The 20,740-nt window shown below is 53.7% G+C and overlaps 1 protein-coding gene across 1 annotated transcript in view; it reads right to left on the reverse strand.

Moving 5' to 3' along the window:
- The window catches only part of CDC42BPB (CDC42 binding protein kinase beta), a 113,246-nt gene that overhangs the window by 65,391 nt on the left and 27,115 nt on the right, over positions 1-20,740 (reverse strand). The window contains exons 2-4 of the mRNA XM_043489373.1: positions 8,004-8,095; positions 2,296-2,379; positions 41-136 (exon numbers count right to left, since the gene is read on the reverse strand). Coding sequence (XP_043345308.1) covers positions 41-136; positions 2,296-2,379; positions 8,004-8,095 — 272 coding nt within the window. The remainder of the gene's footprint in view (positions 1-40; positions 137-2,295; positions 2,380-8,003; positions 8,096-20,740) is intronic.

The raw sequence follows: 20,740 nt of genomic DNA on the forward strand, positions 1-20,740 counted from the left end.
TAAGATGTCACGGGACAGGGTCCTCGGGGCCCACACCTACCAGGTAGTTCTCATCCTGGAAGGCGTAGTGCAGCGTGGTGATCCACTGACAGTCCCCATTCACCAGCACGTCGCGCTCCTCCCGGAAACAGGCCGTCTGTGAAGTGGGGAGAAAGCCAGGCTGTGTCCACTGGGAAAACACCTGTAGGGCGCAGCCCCAAGCGGACGCAGGCTCCGAGGCCACGGCCCCTGCCCTCCAGCCCTGCAGTGGATGGAGGCTCTGAGCAGACACAGGCTCTGAGTGGACGCAGGATGTGAGTGGACAGAGGCTCCCAAGCCACGGCCCCCGCCCTCCAGGACGCAGGGACCAGGCGCGTGGCATCTCCCCACAAGGGCTCCCACCTATTCCTGGGTGCCCACAGCAACAGCGCGATCTCTGCTCTCTCCTGCCCCTGCGGCCCCACCCCGAGAGTGTCGGGGCTGCTGAGAAGTCACCTCCCCGCAGGGGGCTTGCACTCACCCCTCCATACGCCCCTTCCAGGGCCAACATGTGAGGTTCAGCCCAGCTCACACTTGGACTTGGTGCACAGTATGCCAATCATAGGTTCTGTGTAACCAGGTTTAAATTTAAAAAGCAATATTCAACTCTTTAAATGTGCTCATGCACCATGACTAGTGTGATAAGGTGAGTCATCTCCCCCTAAAGCTTTTACAATTTTTAACGTTTACGCTACATGCACATTTCACTCAAGATTAACATAACAAGTTACATTACATATGGCCCAGGTAGCATCTTTTATAAATCAATCACTTCCGTAAAAATTTAAACTGCAATACAACTTGCTACTAGTATTTCTTTCCCCAAGCACTTTATTCGGTCCCATAACTTTCAAGTAACAGTAGCTTTTCCCCCTGAGAACCGCTCCAGTGATTTTCCTGTGTTTGCCAACCTGCCAGCAATGACAGGAGGGAGGGCTGCTGGGGCCGTCGGTGATGGGTGAAGACGGAGGGGGGATGCGGAGTGGGTGGGGCAGGGTGGACGCAGAGTGGCCGGGGAGGGGGGGACGCAGAGTGGACGGGGTGGGGCTGGGGAGGGGGGTGACACAGAGTGGACAGGGCGGGGCTGGGAGGGGGGAGCAGAGTGGACAGGGCAGGGCCGGGGCAGGGGGGGACGCGGAGTAGACGGGGCAGGGCCGGGGGGGACGCGAAGTGGACGGGGCGGGGCCGGGAAGGAGGCAGAGAAGGCCGGGTCATGGGACGCCTGCATTTTGAGTCCAGGTGACCACAACATCAGTGACAACTCAAACAACTCAATCACGTTTGAGCAATGACATGTGTAAGACCTTGTGATGGGTGTTGCAGCCGGAAAGAGGACACGAGTGTGGGCAGGGGAGGGGAGAAGCCACATGTGGTTTAAGAGGACAGACCTGACGCCAGCAGGGTGTGAGGCAGGAGGGACAGCCTGCGCTTAGGAGAGCCGCGTGGCCGTGAGCAGCGGTGTGCACTGTCCACACAGTGTGGCCACTAGCGTCGGCAGGTAAACCTCCAGGGAAAGGGCGAAGGGGCCACCTGGAGTGACCAGGAGGGCTCAGAGTGACGGGATGAGAAGGAATTTGCAGAGGAGGAGGTGGTGGTTCTGGAGGGGAGTGCCCGGGGCAGACAAAGGGCAGCCGCGGCCTGGGTGCAGAGGAGGCGGGTCTGCTGAGTGCCAGGGGGGAGCCTGAGCCCTCTGGGGGTGTGGGGGGGTGGGGAGAGCGAGGCCAGGGGCACGAAACAGCCGCCACCCAAGTGGACGAGGAAGAAAGAAACAGGCTGCCGTGCAGCGGTCACCTACTTCTACTTCTAACCTTCCCTCCCCTAGAGGAGGGAGGGCAAAACATTCCCAGCTTCAAGAATCCCTTCTGCTCAAGGAGCAGAACTGAGACAAGACGCCCGAGGGTTTTTTCCTGGCTGCACCAGGCACGTGGCATCTCAGCTCCTGGACAGGGACTGAACCTACGCCCCGGGCAGTGGAAGCTCAGGAGTCCTAACCACTGGTCGCTGCCCCCGCAGACATACCCGAGGGGGCGCTCAAGAGAGAGGCAGCTGGTCAGGAGCTGACACGGGGAGGGTTGGGTGGGAGGGGCTGAGGTCCTGACCACAGAAAGCAGCGACTCTCGTCAAGGAGGGAAGGACGGACAGAAGGAGGGGAGGATGGACAGAAGGAAGGAAGGCCCAGACGTGTGAGGACTGCGGCTCTCACCTGCTGGGCTTCATCAGACCTCTCCTGACAGAGAAACCGCCTGTTTACCGATTTATTCAAGGCGTCACACTAACCTCTGCTCTTTTCAGCATCTCCCACTTGTTGAGGATTTTCATGGCATATATTCGTTCAGTGTTCTTCATTTTGACAACAGCAACCTGTCATACAAATGAGAGTTCAACAAAAATTCAGTTAACGAAGCACAAAAAGGTCAGCAGCACATTTCATTAATTACAGTGAAAACTCAGCTGCCTGGAAACCCTGGAAAATGAGCTGTTAACCAAAGTAAAGTTTTCTATATAAGTAAAGATTTGCCCTTTTAAGCAACAAAATTTGACTTTAGGACTTCCCTGGTGACACAATGGCTAAGAATCCACCTGCCAATGCTGGGGACACAGGTTCAATCCCCGGTCTAGGAAGGCTGCACGTGCCTCGGGGCAACTAAAGCCTGTGCGTGATAACCCCCGAGCCCCCGCCCCGCACTCGGAAACAGGGGAGGCCACCGCAGGGAGAAGTCTGAGCACCACAACCTACAGCAGCCGCTTGCTCTCTCGCAGCTAGAGAAAGCCCGAGCAGCAGCAAAGGCCCAGTGTAAACAAAAATAAAAATGAATTGATTAAAAAAAAAGTCGGTTCTAGCCACACGCGGCCTGGATGACCTCGGTCTCTGGCTCAGCCCCCATCACTTTGGAGCTGAAGCACCGGAGCACGTGGTCTGCTGGCCTCTCTGGGGTCTGGGCATTTGCATAGTGATGGCTTTGCATTCTGTCAGAGGCTCCCAAGCTCCCCTCCTGCATTCTGGGGCTTCATCTCCCCGCACACCCACCCACCTCCACCTCTCAGTCCCACGGCCAGCCCTGCATGCACCAGGACTCGCCTCCGGGATTTTTTCTTCACGACAGCGGTGAGTAACTGGGGTAGGGGATGTCTTGCTGTATCTCACTGTTCACTGAACCCAGTGTGGGTAAGGCGCAAGTGGGGAAACTGGAAGAAAACTAGAGGAGCCGTAGGAACCGCAGACATGTTCTCTCTGGGCTTGCGCAGCAGCCCCACCACAGACCACAGCATAGCTGCAAGGGCTTTTCAGGTGGAGCTTATATATGTTTACAGAACAGAAGTGGCCCATGGGGTACGTCGTGACACGCATGTGTGGTGCTGTATGCGATCTCAGCTGTTACATAACCATGTATTTATAAACGCAGGGTGAGAGGCTATGGGACAAGAGCGCCTGACCACCACCGTCTTGGCTAATTTGCTCTTTCCCTACAGGGGGCCCCAAAAGTGTAACCTGGGCAGATTCACTTCTTTGTGCCTCAGTTTCTACAACTAGGAAATGGACAACAGCAGGACTAGCCTAAAACTGCTGTGTGAATCAAAAGACTTGACACGTTCAACATGGCTCAGGATGGTTTAGGCACATAGTTATTAGCCCTCAACATGCTGGCTGTCAGCCATATTCTTCAAGGAACAACTCAAATGCCACTTCGTCCAGGAAGTCCTCTTGGACTTCTGGTCCCCTTAGATGAAGTCTTCCATTGAGGCACATGAGATGTGATGTCTGCACCATCGTATGGCACATCCTATTCTATATAAATAAATCACTCACTCACTGCCCTGAGTCCCCATCACAAAACCACAAGCAGTGATACTGACCCCTGCACCTGGGCTCTGCTGCCAGGGGCTGCCACACCCAGGGATGGGACAGAGAGTTCCGAAGTGAACCACTTATTCCCCTGCTTTCTAATCAACACCACACAGCAACATTATTGCAGCGGCCACAGGAGCTGACACACACAGAACACCGCCTGCGCCCAGAGCTGTGCCAAGCAGTGGACCCACCCTCTCTCAGCTAACCCTCTCCACGGTCCTAGATGGGGGCTATTTCTAATATCTTCACAGGTGTGCCATCTGAGGTGCAGAGGGGTTAAACAACACAACTAAGAAGGGGCAGAGCCTCACGCCCTCAGGCGTGTGCTGGGAAGGACTGTCTTGCAATGATGGTCACAACCAGATATAATCCTCCCAGAGCCTGCAGATGGTCGGAGGTGCGTGCCCTGCACTGCTGGGCTCCCAGCCAGGGCCCCCTCCGCACAAGTGCCCATGACCACCCTCTGGCCCTCACCCCCTTCACCCCATCACTGCCACCCCAAGAGCTGCTCCCCTCACACCACACCTAAGCTGCTGTCTGTCCACTGCCGAAAAGTTTAGAAACCGCTGACCAAACTCGCTACAGCTCTGAATAAACTAAGAATAACAAATAACAACAACAAATGAATGTTTAGTGGGCTCTCCAACATGTCTAAGAACAGGAACTCTGGGCACACACTCTGTCATCAAGTGAGGAGTGTCTATTTCTTCCTGGGAATTATATAATTATATAATCTGGGTGGGTGAGATATCAAGTGGAAGAAAACCCCAAAAACTACATAGTACTTAGTACAGAAATGGTCTAACCTGACAAGCTGGGTAGAGCTGCTAACCTTTGAGGGAAAGAATGATATTCTGAAAATGAGAAGCGTCAGTGACGATCCAGACCTTGCAGGAATGAGACGCAGATCACAAGAGAGCGTGGCTCTGCAGAGGAGCCCTGCCAGGGCACAGACCACTTTCAGATAACATGCACAACGGTTCTGTTAACACACACACACAGGCAGAGAAGGAGGGCGGAGGGAGCTCAAGCAAAAGCAGCACAGTTATAATATGACCAAGAAAATGAGATAAAACGTCAACAAAAGGGCATCTGAGTAAAGGGCTGGACCGATCTCTGAACCGTTCTATACACACAGCTGTTCTGTTAATTTGAACCTGTTTCTAAACAAAGCTTTCAAAGCTTTGCTTCTTTAAGCCATCCTAGGAACGAGGGACAGCAGGGCAGGGTGGCTGGACACATAGGCTTTGGGTCAGGCAGGGTCAGTGCTGCCCCCACAGCCCACCCTGGGGCCAGGCCCCTGCTCTGTGCCTCCGTCTCGCATCTTCTCCGTGTCTGTGAAGCCACCTGAGGCCTGTGGCGGCCGGCACACGGTCAGGACCTGCCGTCACGTCCAAAGCCACGGCCCTGGGCACCGCACCTCGGAAGCTGGGGAGTGAGCCCCCATTGCAGTACAGGGTTGGAGGAACCTCCTGGGCCGCTTCTCCACACTGAGGGGAGGACAGAGACGTGTTCAAAGCTCAGGAATAAGCCAGCACCCTGAGACTCCTAGCCCTGGCTGAATAATAACCTAGAAATTTTGCTGAGCTCTGCTCCAGTTCTGAGGTAAGAGGGTCATACTCCAACTCCAGGCAGACTCTGCGAGTTCTTCCTATAGGCAGGGCTCTTGAATGGTGCCACCATGGTGTCAGAGGCACAGGTGCACACAGCTGCTTGTGCAAGGCGCACACACACCTGTCCGTGGACAGTTGCACACACAGGGCAGATCTGCACACAGACTCTCCCCATCCCTGGCTTGTCATGAGGAAACAATCATTCAATTAGAACCACGTGTGAAGAACACTCAGGAAACAGCAATGATTAGAGCATCCTCATTTCCACAATCTGCTTGGTGCTTTGGAGACAGAGAAACCGAAACGGGGCCACATTTCAGGCACGTGATGACAAGACCACCCCAGGGAGCAACAGGCGGTGGTGGGAAGGGGAGTCACAGAGCCCAGAACTCCGGCTGCGCTGGCGAGGGTGGCGCTCGTGTGCAGGCGAGCCTGATGGACACAGGACACCTGGCCAGACGAGCTGCGTGAGGAGGGCTGGTGTGGGGGCCCAGGCCACAGGGCCCAGGGCGGGCTGACTGTGTGCCTCATACAGAGAAGCTGCTAAACCCGGAGAGGGAGCAAAGGCTGGACTCCAAGGATGCGTCTCTCTTGATTTGGGAGGAACTGAAAGGTGATCAGTGTTATCCTCTCTGAAAATCAGAAACTGACTTTTGCATTAAGTTCTTTGGCAAAGAAGAGCACTAAAAATAACTGTCTACTATTCTGGCACAACCATGCCCTCTCCTGAGCTTTTGTCTTTTCCTCCCAAAGGCCATCCCTGTCCTGCCCTGGGGCCTCCTCCTGCCCTCCACCCCGACACCCTGAAGGGCTTGCTGTCAGCAAGGAGCTCTGTGCGGCCAGCGCTGGGCCCAGGAGACCGCCCGCTCCTGGTGCAGGGGAGATGGTCGGTGGGAGGATATACTGAACGGAGCTGGGTTTTAGTTTGAAGAGAGAGCTGCTGTTTTTCTGCAGAGCTCCCTGCTGGGGGAGGGCAGGGCTCCGGGGAGGTGGGGGATCTGGAGAGAAAGGGGAAGGACTTCCCCAGGAATAGGATGCTCCGTACTGACTGGGGAGCTGGTTGCAGAGGAGCAGACGCCTGTCATAACTGGAACCATTCACCCAGATCTGTGCATCTCACGGGGAGGTACACCTCAGTATCTGAAAGCAACAGCGAACAACCCCCTGTCCTGTCCCAGCCCACAGCCTATCCAGGGTCGCCCAGGGTCAGAGCTGCCCCCGGTGGCAGGCAGCCCCCTCCACCTGTGGCCTGGAGAGATCCGCTCTCAGGGCTGGGGGGGTGTGGAGGTGGAGAGGAAGGTATGAGGATGACAGGCCCCCCACAGAGCGTGGGGCTGGGGTCTGACCCGAGGCCGGGGGTTTCCAAGGAAGAAACAAGAGCAGGACACACAGCCACCCACATTCGCGCTAGCAGGCCAGGCTCTCTCCCTCGGGTATTCCGAAGCGTTTTCCCGGAAGCACGCTCTTTCTGTGCATTCTACCGAGGCCCTGAAGCTACAGCAGGGCTGTCAACACGTGCTCGAAGCGCAAGAACCATCAGAAACGCTGAGATGGTTTCGAAAACAAACGCCAGTCCCCAGTAGTCATGAGGCACTCCAGAGCAGAGCAGCCGTTGCATTACACCCCGCTCAGCTCCTTCCGCGCGTATCTCGCCCCACGTGAAGTGTACGCCGCACACAGTCTGCAGCGCTCGAGTCACGTCCAGCGGGGCCGCCGGCGGGCAGAGCACACGCACAGCTGGGACGTGACCGAGCGCTTGGCTCACCAACACGCGCGGCTCCCGGCCCAGGAGCGCTGAGGCAAGACCGAAGGAGCGGCGTTACTGCAGTTCAGTGACGGGCCCCCTGCGAACGCACCGGATCCTGGCCCGCTGCGGGGCGGCCCGTGGAGGGTGCCGGGCGCGAGACAGGAGGTCAGTGGCTCCGGCCAAGGACCACCTTGGGTGCACAGGCTGCTCCCCTCTGCACCCCCGACAGACACACACACACCCCGGCCAAGGACCACCTTGGGTGCACAGGCTGCTCCCCTCTGCACCCCCGACAGACACACACACACCCCGGCCAAGGACCACCTTGGGTGCACAGGCTGCTCCCCTCTGCACCCCCGACAGACACACACACACACCACCACCCCACCCCACCCCCAGCCGAATGAGGACCGACGGGCGGGCAGGCTACCAACAGTGAGCACCGCCGAGACGATGGTTCTTTTTCTTTTCTAAAATGACTGTCAAGACTTTTTTCAGCTGACAAATGGATAATTTTAAAAACTTACTCTGTCAGAAAGAACTTTTCTGGTCCAGACAATATTTAGGGTAATTCACCAGTCACCACCTTTTTTTTTTCTTCTCCTTAATTCTATCTTTCAGATTTTATCCACCAAGAATTTTCCAAATGATACCAACAATTACCTCATCTCAAAATCAACATACAGGTCCCTAGAAACGCTAGATAAGAGTTGCTAGGCAAAACTGAAGGATGGGAGGGAGGGAGGGGAGGAGGGAGGGAAGAAGTCTACCTTACCTCACCAAAAGCACCTCTTCCAATCACTTTAATGATCTCAAAGTCTTCTCGATGAAGCTGCATTTCCTTCACCAGTTGTGTAAATGGTTTCGCTACAAATGAAAAGAAGTCAAATTAACAATTTATTAAGTTGATAACATAAAAATTTTATTAATTGGGGCATTCTAAGAAGTTATATTTTATTTAGAAGCAGTTTACTTTTTAAATGAATACTTTTTAAAACATGTAATATCTGTAAGGGTTTCCTTGGCAACTCAGTGGTAAAGAATCCACCTGCCAACGTAGGAAAAGTGGGCTCAGGGCCTGCAGAAGGAAGTGGCAGCCCACGCCAGTATTCTTGCCTGGGAAATGCCATGGACAGCCTGTGGGGTTGCAAAAGAGTTGGATACAACATAGCGACTAAACACCAACATCTGAGAAGTCATGGACATCTGGAGAGCCAGCATTTATGCCAGATTAAGGTGGGCATTCATACTGGACACGTACTTCGACTACTTCGACATGTGTCATAACAAACTCCGTCACACAAAGGCCCCCTGGGAAACTCAGGGCAGTGGGGCTCTCCGCACTGCAGTGAGCTGTGGATGCTCGACTCTCCTGCAGGAACAGCAGAGGCCCAGCAGGCCAGGTCCGTGAGCTCTGGGTGCCACCCATCAGCCTGCGGGACTGGCACTCTCCCAACTCCCAGTGACCACCTTGAGCCTCTGGAGCCCCTGGCGGTGCCGGGGGGCAGGGCTAAGAGCACTGTGCCCCCACGAGGGCCGCACACCATTCTCGAGGTTCACTGTGTGGTCACCCACACTTCAGGGAGAAGAAAACGAGTCAGGTTTCTGTGGAATGTGGACCGGGTTGAACAGTGTCTCCCCAACACCTGTGGATGTGACCTGACTTGGAAGTGGGGTCCCTGCAGATGTCATAAAGCTAAGAGGAGGTCCCAAACAGGAACGGGGTGGACCCTAAACCCACCATGACTGGCGTCCGCATACAAACGACCTAAACCAGAGAGACCGAGGGGAGTCACGTGAAGACGGAGGCCCGGAGCCCAGGGATTCAGCGACAAGCGAGGGACGCCCCCAACTGCTGCCGCCGCCAGATGCCAGGAGAGGGAGGGACAGGCTCTCCCCGAGGGCCTTCAGAAGGAGCACAGCCCTGCTGACCTCCTGACTTGGGACTTCTGGCCCCAGAGCTGTGGGAGAACAGCAACTCTCTGCTGCTCTAGGGCCTCCAGCTGGTGGTGAGCTGTCAGAGCAGCCCCAGGGCCGGGAGCCCCACTGATGCAGGACACAGCGTGAGCGTCCGCCCCGCCCTCACCTGGCCCGTCACACCCCTCACACCTTCAGGCCTACAGCCCCGAGTCCCTGCCAACCTGGACTTGTTCTCCACAGCTCTCTTTCAGGTCCTCCATGATGACAGCTTCGCCAGCACTCCCCTGGGGGCACGTGGGCAAACGTACGAGGGTTCTCTCTGGGTTGTCTGTTATAACTGCATGTGCACCCACATTATCTCCCCCAAAACCTGCAAATCTCATCTTTTCTGGACTTCCAGGTGAGCTCCATATTCTTAATTTAACTCAATTATTTTCTCCTTAAATAGCTGCTTAGTCCACCAAGGTTTGACAAGCAAGGTTCGCTGATCCAAGGAACAAAGAGCAGCAGAAGGCTCTTGGCTCCTGCTGGTAGTAAATTACCACCGTCGCCACTGTAAACACGCATCAGCCCAAGGTTAGGGAACAGAACCCCCTGGGCCTGAATTATTTAGGGAGCAGAAAGCAAGGCTAAAGAAAACCCTGGAGCCAGAACTTAAAAGGTCACCTACGGTGCCTCGTGATGTATTTCAAACATCACCCAAAATATCCATTCCCAGGAATCCTCATGGAAATACAGACTTCAACAGCCACTGAAGACCATCACCTCTCTTGGCATCTTCTGGAGGAACCAAATGGTACCTTTATTTTACTGTGAAGAACACACTCCCGACAAAGCTGACGTGCCCTACTCCCCCAGCAGGAGAGCAAGCCTAGGAAAGCAATGCTGCAGCGCTCCTGGGAAGGAGCCGAGCTTGGCACGCGGTGTGCCCCGCAGACGCTCCTCCTGGCGGGGGTTCCACACAGCGCGGCACTCTGCTGCAAAAACCCCGGAGACTCATGCAGCCTGCTGGCCGCTATCATAAACGTGCAGGTCCAACAGCAGTGTTCATGGACATCAAAGACAACGCCACCCCTAACTGTGCCCCAAATCCTTGTAACTTCCATGTTCTCATTCCAGCCCTTGATGGTAGACACAGCAAATATTCGTATAGCTATTTTTCATATTTTGCTTTTCTTACATTTTTCATGTTTCTAAACCACTCAACTATTATTTTAACAGCTGAATAATATTTCAGTAAGTTGACACACACACAACTTAAAATTGTGTGTCTACCTAATGCAGAGGTTAAAGGTTTAATTCTTTAAAATTATTTCCTTATGATGAATAAATTTGCAATAAACTTTTCATGCACACAGATCTTTCTTGTTTTTTTGTTTTTTTTGTTTTTAACTATTTTAAGTTAATTTTTAGGATGAAATTCCAGGACTGTCCTCTGGGTGCTAACATTTTATCTGGTTCCTAACCTGCCTTCCACCCCACACTGATGCCTCGTCTTCCTTTGAAATTAAAAGATTCTTTGATGCCTGGTGAGGTAATGTTCTCCCATATCCGTTTGTAGCCCTGGGATGTTAACTACCCGTTCATGACATCTGCTCACTGACCTCATGATCTCATGACATCTGCTTCATCCTTTTTAATCAACTGCACTTCAGTACTTTACTCTGGCTTTGTCAGACATAACAACTGTAAACACCAGGCCTCCATTCTGCTGCCTCTTTTCATCTAAATTGTGCTATTTTTATTTTATAGCAATTACTACTTTTAATAAAACCAACTTCACTTTTCCTGTAATTCTACTAATAGGGCTTAGAAAGTTATAACTCTTTAAAGATCTGATAGTCAACCCTACTTTTGGCTAAACGGTTTTTTAAAACAGTCAACCCATCATTCATCTGTTGTTTATAGAGAACTCCGGAACCTGGTGTGAAGCGTCTGTCTTGCTTTCGAGTGGTAACGATCTATAGGCACATAAATGGTCCAGGGAAATGTCCCCGAGTTCTGCTCACTCCTCCCGTATTGGCAGGAGGCAGCCACGAAGCTGCGGGGACCAGGGATAGTCCTGGTTTCCTTCCATTCAGGGGAGTCAAGTTCTAAGTGGGACACCTGGTAGCCCTGCTATCTTAGAAAAGGCATCTGCTCCTCTGATTAAATATTCCATAAAAAGGCAAAAGCCCCTCCTCCTCAGGGACCCATCAGCAGCGAGGGCTGAGGCAGGGAAGCGGGAGGCCCTTGTGGCCGAGGAGCCCCAGCTGGCTTTCTCAGCGTCCCTTCTTTCCGCATCAACGGTCCTACTTGATGTTCCTCAAGTTGTCCTCTTACTCTCTTGATAGAACCTATTTTTACTGCTTATACATTCTACACAGCTCTGAACAACTTTCCTGAAATGCATGAGCACGGATTTATCAGGTCCAGTCTGATAAACAGGCAAAGAACCATGGGAACACCCCAAATGAAAGCTTGAAAAGATAAAGGAAGTAAGACTCAAGCAATAGGAAATTAACTATGAGAACAAAATCTAGTTTTTAAAATAAAGAGCACTAAAAAGAATCCAGAAGGAAAGCGTTATTTCTGAAGAATCCTAAATATTTGCAAATAGTTCTGAAAACATAGTAAAAATATCACAATGCTAGGTAAACATCATTGAGACTGCATTAGCTAGAACCTGAACAGAAAATCACATCAGAGCAGCAGACCCCCTGTAACCACAGCAGCAATGAGAGGCCAGAAACCACTCCGACGGGAGGGGCTGAGAAAGACATGGAAAGGGGAAGAGCCACCTTTCAAACAGGGCGCCGGTGTCAGCACAAAGACACTGGGCCCCGCCGGCCGGACCCGGCAGCGTCTAGAGACAGAACGCACAGGGCTGTTTGAGGAAAATGCCACAGACAGGGCTGGTGGCTGGGTAACTGAAAAGATGGAGGCGCGCGGGATTATCATGAAACAGCAGGAGCAGGAAGCAGCCGACACACCTGGGTACCAGGAGAACCGCAAGGAGAAGCTGGACTGGTGAGGTCTGGGCACAGGGCTCCGCGCAGCGGGGACCCGGAGGGTGGGAGGCAGCTGGGGCTGGCTGCCAGGGTCTCTGAGCACAAAGGCAGGCCGTAGGGGCTGGAGCCCCGGGAGCTGAGAGGGGCACTGGCCATCCGCTGCTGGGGTCTCTGCAAGCATGGGAACACACCCAAACCGGGACCCGTGGCCCACGACCAGAAGACACTTCCTGCCAGGAGGAAGCCAGGGGCCAGGTGTCCCCTGCAGAGCTGAGCCCAGATTCAACTCTGAAACTCGGGAAGGAGTCTCAGCTGCGCGGAGCCCTCTGTCCAGGGTTCACAAATCCCCCTGGAAGGAAGAGGAGCCGGCAGGAAGCTGCCGGGCCCTTCTCCCTCCTCCAGCCCCCTCTATCTCCCTCCGGTGCGCCCTGGGCAGAGCCCAACAAGGAGCAGGTTTCAGAGCCCAAACTGGGCGATGCTGAGGTGAGGAAGACATCCATGCGGGGGACACGGTGACAGGGGGCATAGGGGGCTTGTTACACACGGAAAGCCTGATGGCCTCAGTAACCAGACCCAGGACAATGGGAGCCAGGGTCACGACTGTCAGAAAAGGGAGAACAAAGGCCCTGCAGAACTGGATTAGAAGTGGAGGCAGCGGTGAGAACTCATGGTTTTCAATGTGTGGACGTAACAAGTGTGCACACACACACACAGAAGCCCCGCTGTCTCCATGGAGGGCCAGGAGGCAGCATCACCTCAACAAGAAGCATTGTTAGGGAAAGATCTTGGTTTCTAAACACCATTCTCCAACTAAGGAACCAGGGCTCCTCCGTCGATTCCAGAGCTGGGTCAGGCAAGCACGGGTGAGCCTGGAGCGCCCTGTTGTGCCGGAAAGTGAGCAAGCGCACCAAGGAGAGTGAACCGAAACACTCAGTCACAGATCATCCCGCCCAGTAAATAAACAAACTAAGGACACACACGGATAACAAATTAATCAAGAAGTTTTCAAATCTGATGAGAAATGGGATATTTACAGTTTCAAAGCACATCCAATCGAGATACTTATGGATCAAAGAGAGAAACAGCGACCTCACAGGGCAGCCTGGCCGACACTCGGGGATCGGAGTGAGACTGCGCCACCCAGAGGACACAACGAGAATCACCGCGTTCTGCGCCCTGAACTCAATCACCAGGACACAGGAGGGAAGCTAAGCTGTGGAGATGGTCCACGAAATGACTGGCCTCAGAGGGCTCAGCCGTGACAGTTAGGCGAAGCCAGGCACATCCCTGCAGAGGGAGGGAGACAGGATTGACGCGCAGGGGGCTGGGATCTCGGCCCCTCTGCTGAGGGAGAAGGTGGGGCGGCGGGGCTGGGGGAGCACAGGGCTACAATTCTGACCTGGGGGTGCAGACTACAGGGTCCAGGAACACACACTCAACCTTGGGAGGGGGGGCGGTTGTAAGCAATTCCCCCTCAAATTGTTGAGGGAATTCTTTATACTGCTATCTGCAGCTTTTCTGTAAGTTTGAGAATGTTTCAAAAAAATTTAACGTCTTTTTAAAGATCACCCGTTGGTATCAGGAAAGAGGGCGGGGCTGTGGGGCAGGTATGGTGGGGGGGCTGGGGGCGCCACCTCCCACCACGGGAGGGAGCATGGGAGAGGATGACGGTGCCACCCCGGGTCACCCTCTGGAGGAGCACTGCCTGCGATGTGGGCGGAGCAGGGGGAGACTCCAGGGCGAATGGGTGGGGAGCAGTGATGGACAGGCTTCAGGGCTCCTGCTGCAGAGTCGGCGATACAGACCAAACGGACTGTTCTCACAAGAGTCTACTGCTGTTTCTGGTCTCCTGTTGGGAGGAAACTGGAGCTCCCTTGGAGGGAGCTGGGCAGCAGCATTTTGAAGGCTGCTCCACTGACTAAGCCTAGAGCTCCGGTGCTCCTCAGAACACAAGACGTTACGGCGAGGATTCTGTGAGCTGTGCCCACTGGGGAGCAAGCAGCTTGTCAGGACACTTAAAACAGTCAGGCTGCAAAGCAAAATCACAACAACCAAAACACCATTAGGGATTCATTGTAAACATAATTTACATTAAGATTCTCTCAGAAGTCAGATACTATGGGTAGCTTGAAGAAAACAGATTCATTATAATGCTTAAGATAACATTTGCTTTTTCATGGTAATAATGAACCACTGGATTCTGAAGTAAGGCAACACAACTACTCCGAATCTTAGAAACAGTAAGGTGACCTCTCCTCCCATGTAGCAACCGGCAAACACGGGGTGGGGGTGGGGGGGTTGGCCCTCTGCACTGAGGCAGCGGAGAGGGCGCAGGCTGGCTGGCCTGTGGGGACCCGCACTCAGCGACTGCTGGGGTGGGCACCACTCGGAGCCCCGCACCACACGCACGGCAACCTGCAGCTGCCGTCTGAGACCACCCCCAAGAGCCCACCCCATCAGGAATCACAAAGCCACCATCCCGCCCTCGCCTTCGGGTGCCCGCCTGCATGCACCCTCCAGCCCCCCAGCACCATCTTTTCCCAAACCAGCACCGTCCCATCACTTCCCTGCTGACGACTCCTGAGCATCCTTCAACAGAACCTAAAGGCTCACAGAGCTTGCTGCTGCCCCTCCCCCACAACACCCCGTGCACCCCTCAGTCCCACGACACCCATCTTTCAGTGCCCCGGGCCTGAAGGTGGTGTTCCAAAGCAGGGCCCTGTGAGGGGTACCCCACTCCCCACGCCCCCCACAAGTGGAACACAGGGAACCAGCAAACACAGTTGCCTCAGCAACCAGTCATTAGGAAAGGTGACCATCTCCACTGAGAGTGCCTTTATTATTTTTTTTCTTTTTTAGAATACATTCAACAACTTGGGATATTTTCCACCAAAAAAAAGAAAAACAAACACCAGAATAAAGCTTAGCCCTTAGACAGGTAACCCTTGATTAGGAAAAAAATCTTCCTATTCTCTTCATTCTTCTACAACCTAAGACTCTTTCTACAGAACTTCTCATGATTCTAAAGGGCAATGAATCAATCAACAAAGCAAGGACAACCACTGGCAAATGTGAGGTCCCAACTGCAAGGGAAAACGGGGATCCCTGTGTTCCCTCTAAACAGAGAATGGCTTTCCCAGGAAGGACTGGGGCGGAGGGAGACACTTTCGCTGAAAGTAACTGAAAATGTGAAATGAGAACTGATGCCCCGCCCTCTGGCTTGTTTATCTAGAGGAAAGAGCGGACCAGCTAGAAGGGGTGCCGGGAGGCGGAGGCGCGGCCTGGTGGCGCAGGGCGGAGCGTGCTGGGCCCCCACCCCGGGCCCAGCCTCAGCCCCGCCGCACTCACACCCGGGACCTGGCAACGGCCTTTCAGGTCACCTAGTCCAAACAGTACGCGTACCAGGGAGGAAACACGAGTCCAAGGGCCAGGCGCCACGCAGAGGACGCGAGGGGCAGCTCTGCTTCCTCTGCGAACAGTCAGCCCCAATCCCGGGGAGGCCCCCCACCCCCACCACTCACGGGTGCAGCATGGGCATCCCACGTGGGGGGAGGCGGGACAGCACCCCGAGGACCCAGGGCTGCGGCCACTGGAGGCGAGTGAAGCGCAAGGCGTGACCTCAGCGCCCTGCGCGCCCAGGGCAGGGCTCCGGGGCGGGCGGGCGGACCCCGCCAGGCAGGAAGCAAACGCCCCCCCCCAGCACCAGCGCCGGGGAGCTCAGGCTTCCAAGACGCGGTGACGGTCTGTCCCCACAGCACAGATCAGACACCGCGATGGGAGTCACACCTGTCCGAGTTTGTGGAAAATGTGCTTATGTTACATTAAATGGACGACTTGTAGCAATGAAGATCTTTTGTTAAATGACAGAATACTATACTTTCTAAGGAGCTGAGAAAGTGGAAGCTTCCAAGAAGCCCTGTTAACTAAAGTTCTCCAAACATGAACTCTTCAGATAAGCTGATAATCAGGGTCCAATACTGTGAAGTGAACGAACATTAATTTTAACCTAAAGCAGTGTAAGATTTTTAGAGGACTGAGAAGGAAGTCCTTTAATACTCTGACTCAGAAGACAAGTAAGGTTCAGACTGAGTCAGTGAAAATCTGAGAAGCAGGGGTGGGGAGGCTGCAGTGAGTCAACAGAAAACCAGGAAAAATCTCATTCCAACAGCCTGCTGTCATGTGAAGGCGGCGAGCCTGCCCAGACAGACCCTGGGGTCAGTCACGTGACCCTGCATCTTTGCCTCCACTCCAGAGTTGATGGACTGCTTTCCTCAATTCCTCTTCATGTGGTCCCTCTTGCTTTGCCATCACTGCAATAAAACCCTGCTGCCTCACTAACAGCATCACTCAGAACTGCCTGCCTTCCTGCCTGCAGCTCCCAGTCGAGGGGGCAGTGACTCGGAGACTACGGAGTCTTCCCGGCGAGCGGCCGCGGCCCTGTCCTTTGGGGCTCCTTTGTCAAAGCAAAGACCCGTGTAAAGTGAGTGACCTTCACAACACGTGTCTCTTTTCTAAAGGCCGATCCCTCGAGGATGTGAATACAAATATATGTTTTGTTAAAAAAAAAAAATCCCAGTGTACAATGCCACGTTATGGAAGAGCCAACAGTCACACATGGATTTCCCGCTACCCAGAATAGAGTGCTCCCAGGAAATCTCCCCGGGGCTTCCCTGATGGCTCAGATGGTAAAGAACCAGCCTGCCACGCAGGACACCCTTCGATCCCTGGGTGGGGAAGATCCCCTTGGAGAAGGAAATGGAAATCTTTCCTAAGCTGAGATGCTATCGCCTCAGGACATGTCTGCTAACTGATCCACAGAGACGATGCTCACAGACACTGCTGAGCTGGGGGAGCTCCTGGGAAGGGAGCCTGGCGGGGCCCCCTCACTGCTGGGGGTGCTGCCTCTATAAATGGTGCTCTGCAACATAAATACTCATCAGTATTTTCACTTTTTGCCTTTTTTTTTCCTAAACGTGAAAACTGTCTGAGAATTTCTCTTCGTTACCAAGAACAGGTACTAGTGTAGGTCCTGCATAAAAAACCTAATTTTTGATGAGCAAGGAACACCCGTGCACATGTTGCAAAAACGTGACCTAAGAACAAGAGACGACGGCACGATGCTTCGACAGGTGCCCCAGGCAGGCCCTGCACGTCCAGGCCCTTCCATCTGAGTCACAGCCGTCCTGCCACCTACCTGCTAAATTTAAGGAAAAGAAAATTCAGGAGTCCAGAATGAAGAGTGGGTAACCAACTGGCGGGGGAGGGGAAGCTCGCTGAAGATCACTCTCCCGTCACTCAGTAACAGGCACACCCACATGGCCAGGCCAACTGCAACCACTGTGGTCCAGGGGTGAAGCCCCAACACCACAAGCCGCTGCAGGAGCCCGGCAGACTCACGAGGCATCTCCGAGGCTGTCCCCTCCCCTGCAGAAGGAGAGTAAGAGTGCGCATCCAAGGAGTTACAGGAGCATTAGACCCGACCAACCCACAAAGCTTTCAGCACTGGGCCAGCACACAGTATGTTCTCACTGCTCGGGAGCTCTGCCAGTACTACTGGGTGACACTTCTCTTTTTGTTTTTGTTTATATGTCATATTTACCAACAGGTCCCTGGGACTGCAAGGAGATCAAACCAGCCAATCCTAAAGAAAATCAATCCTGAATATTCAACTGGAAGAACTGATGCTGAAGCTCCAATACCTTGGCCACCCAATGCAAAGAGCTGACTCATTGGAGAAGACCCTGATGCTGGGAAAAATTGAAGGCAGAAGGAGAAGAGGGCAACAGGAGATGAGATGGTTGGATGGCATCACCGACTCGATGGGACAGGAGTGTGAGCACACTCCGGGAGACACTGAAGGACAGAGGAGCCTGGCGTGCTGCAGTCCATGGGGTCATAAAGAGCTGGACATGGGTTAGCGACTGAACAACTACAACCAGCAAATCAACAAATGATACCACCGCCTAAATTATCCTAGAACCCAGCTATATTACCAACCAAGAAGGGACACTCATTATGAACAAGCTCTACCAGGCAGGTGACACGTAGGTGACTCCTGGGTAGCACTCAGTAACGGCCACTAAGCAGCCCTGTAAACCAAGTACTCCAAGAGGGCCCTACACAGCCCTGGAGGATGGACTCTAAGGGCGTGACGCAACCCACAGGCATGCCTCACCCAGCAGGGCTGCCGCGGAGCAGAGGTTCCTGGAGCTGCTTCATCAGTGGAGGGAGGGCAACTTCACCCGAAAGGTCCAGACCCCCCGACAGCCTCCCTTCTGCCTCCCTCACCCCCAGGGAACTAGCCGTCACTGACCCTCTACTTTAATCAGCTTTTCTGCTGCCCGCCCGGCACACACCAGAGCAGCTGTGACTCGTGGGAGGCATGGCAGAAGCTTCTGACTGCTGTAATGACCTTCACATCTCCACACATGTAACTTACTTTCTTTCAGTTTAAGAACCTATTTCTAAACGTAAAACGCAAAGGGTCACTGCAGTAAAATTTCTGCCTGAGGCAGAAACCAATAGGCCCCTGGGTCAGGGCTTTCAGCCGCTGTCAGCTTCCCAGACCTGCTCAAAATTAATTACAGTACAGCGACCAGCAAAACGCAGGTGCTGAAGACAGGCCTGAAAGAGCACAGTGGGTATGGCGCCTTTCTGCTTTTGGGGAAAATGGGGCAAAAACCTTTTAAGAGATGCGTATTTTTTTTTCTGCAGTAAGTAGAATTTCTGATATAAGAGTTTTAGCTCTCCTTCTGTTCTGTTTGACCTCATTTTGGTAATGACAGGTCGAGGGCAGAGAGGAGGGCGAAGTCTTCAGGGAGCGTGACTCTGAAACAGGACCCACCGACTCAGAGCCTCTCCTAGTGCTCGGGAGGCTGAGCCAGCAGCCGAGTGGCCACTGAACGGAGCCCTGAGTGGGTGCCAGGCCTAAGCAGGCATGGGCTGAGTGGGGCGCGCCCGCCGCCCCACAAGCCTGGCAGCCTCACCCCGTCCTACGAGCAAGAGGACTATGGATCTGCGCTCTCACCCGAGAGCTTCTCGAACCCAAAGCCGGAGCAGGGCCTCAGGTCTGGGTCTTCTCAGGGCCCTGGGGTCAGGTTTCCGGGGCTGGTGGGGAGTGCTGTCTCGTCCTTCTGTGTCTTAGATAATCCAAGAGAAGAAAAACGAGGTGCCAGCTAGAAGCTTAGAAAGTGCTAGGACCGTGTCAGGAGGGTCAGTTCCAGTAATCTTCCCCAAGAGACCACCTAAGCTACCTTCTGGCTTTGGGGGATACACGGGAAAGACAGATATAAACGGAGAAAAGCTTTAGGCTTTGTTACCCTCTAATGTACCCCATTCCAGAATTTAACTCATAAAGTTTTCATAATTTAACAGAATCAAGGAAACAGAGAGTAGACTGTGGTTGCCAAGGGGGAAGGGGCTGGGAGAGGGCTGGACTAGGAGCTTGGGATCAGCAGGTGTAAACTATTCCGTACAGGATGGACAGACAATGAGGTACAGGAAACTAGACTCAACATCCTGTGACAAGCTGTCTGGAAAAGAAGCTGGGCACTTAGTAAATTTCTAGTTAATTGATTCTGATTTTGCAACGTGTGAACAAAGCCCCTTGGGTTCTTACTGATCAGGTGGGTAGTCACTGTATCACCACAGCACGGACAACAGCATTTTTACACAGGACTGCGCCCACTATTTGCAGAGAACAACACTACGCGGCATGAATAAACCTGTGAACAAAAATCCCTAACATCATCAAGCTTACATTTTAGTGGAATGAGACAGAAAAAACACATATAAGGAACAAGTAGATGACACAGAAAATAGTAAACCCTTCGGATTGAAAAAAAAACGGCAGGGAAAATGGGAGTGTGGGGGGGCAGGGAGATTCACACACAGCTCGCAAGGTGACAGCGGTCTGAACAGTCGGATCCTGGTTGTATTTTGAAGGTGGAGCGGACAGGATTTCCGCTGGACTGGATGTGCACCGGGAGAATTATCCGAGGAGTGGCCTAAGCAAGAGGGAGGAGAGAGCTGCCTCAGACGAGGCGGGGCCGGCGGTGCGCGGACCGCGGGGTGACCTGCTGTGTCCAGCGGGCTCTCCGAGGTGGCCGCTGCAAGAATCTGGATTCTGGAGAGGAGACCAGGCTGGGGGTGGGAACTGGGGTCTTGGGACCCGACTGCATTAGGGTCGGGAGCCTGGACGAGGCCCCGGGGAGTCAGTGGGGCAGAGGAGGAGGGCAAGGACAGAGCCCAGGGAGCTCCAGGAGGAGGAGGACGGGAGAAGAGAAGGAAGCCTGGGGGAGCGGCCAGCACGGGCGCAGGAAGCCAGGACTCCAACCTGAGGCTGAGAAGTAAGGGCCAGGGGCGGCCTTGACTAAGGCAGCAGTCTGAGGGAGCAGGGAGGGACAGCAGTCTGATTAGACTGAGTCTGAGAACCGGGAAGAGGGAGTGGAGACACAGAACAGACAACGCCACAGAGACTGCTGCTTTAAAGAAAGAAAAGGGGTGGGGGGAGCCCAGTTTAAATGTTTGAATTCTTTTTCACCAAATGTTTTGTTAAAAAACGGTGGGACCTCCTGTGGTCCAGTGGTTAGGACTCTGCTCT

This window comes from Cervus canadensis, chromosome 17 (genome assembly GCF_019320065.1).
Source record: "Cervus canadensis isolate Bull #8, Minnesota chromosome 17, ASM1932006v1, whole genome shotgun sequence".
Taxonomy (NCBI): Eukaryota; Metazoa; Chordata; class Mammalia; order Artiodactyla; family Cervidae; genus Cervus; species Cervus canadensis.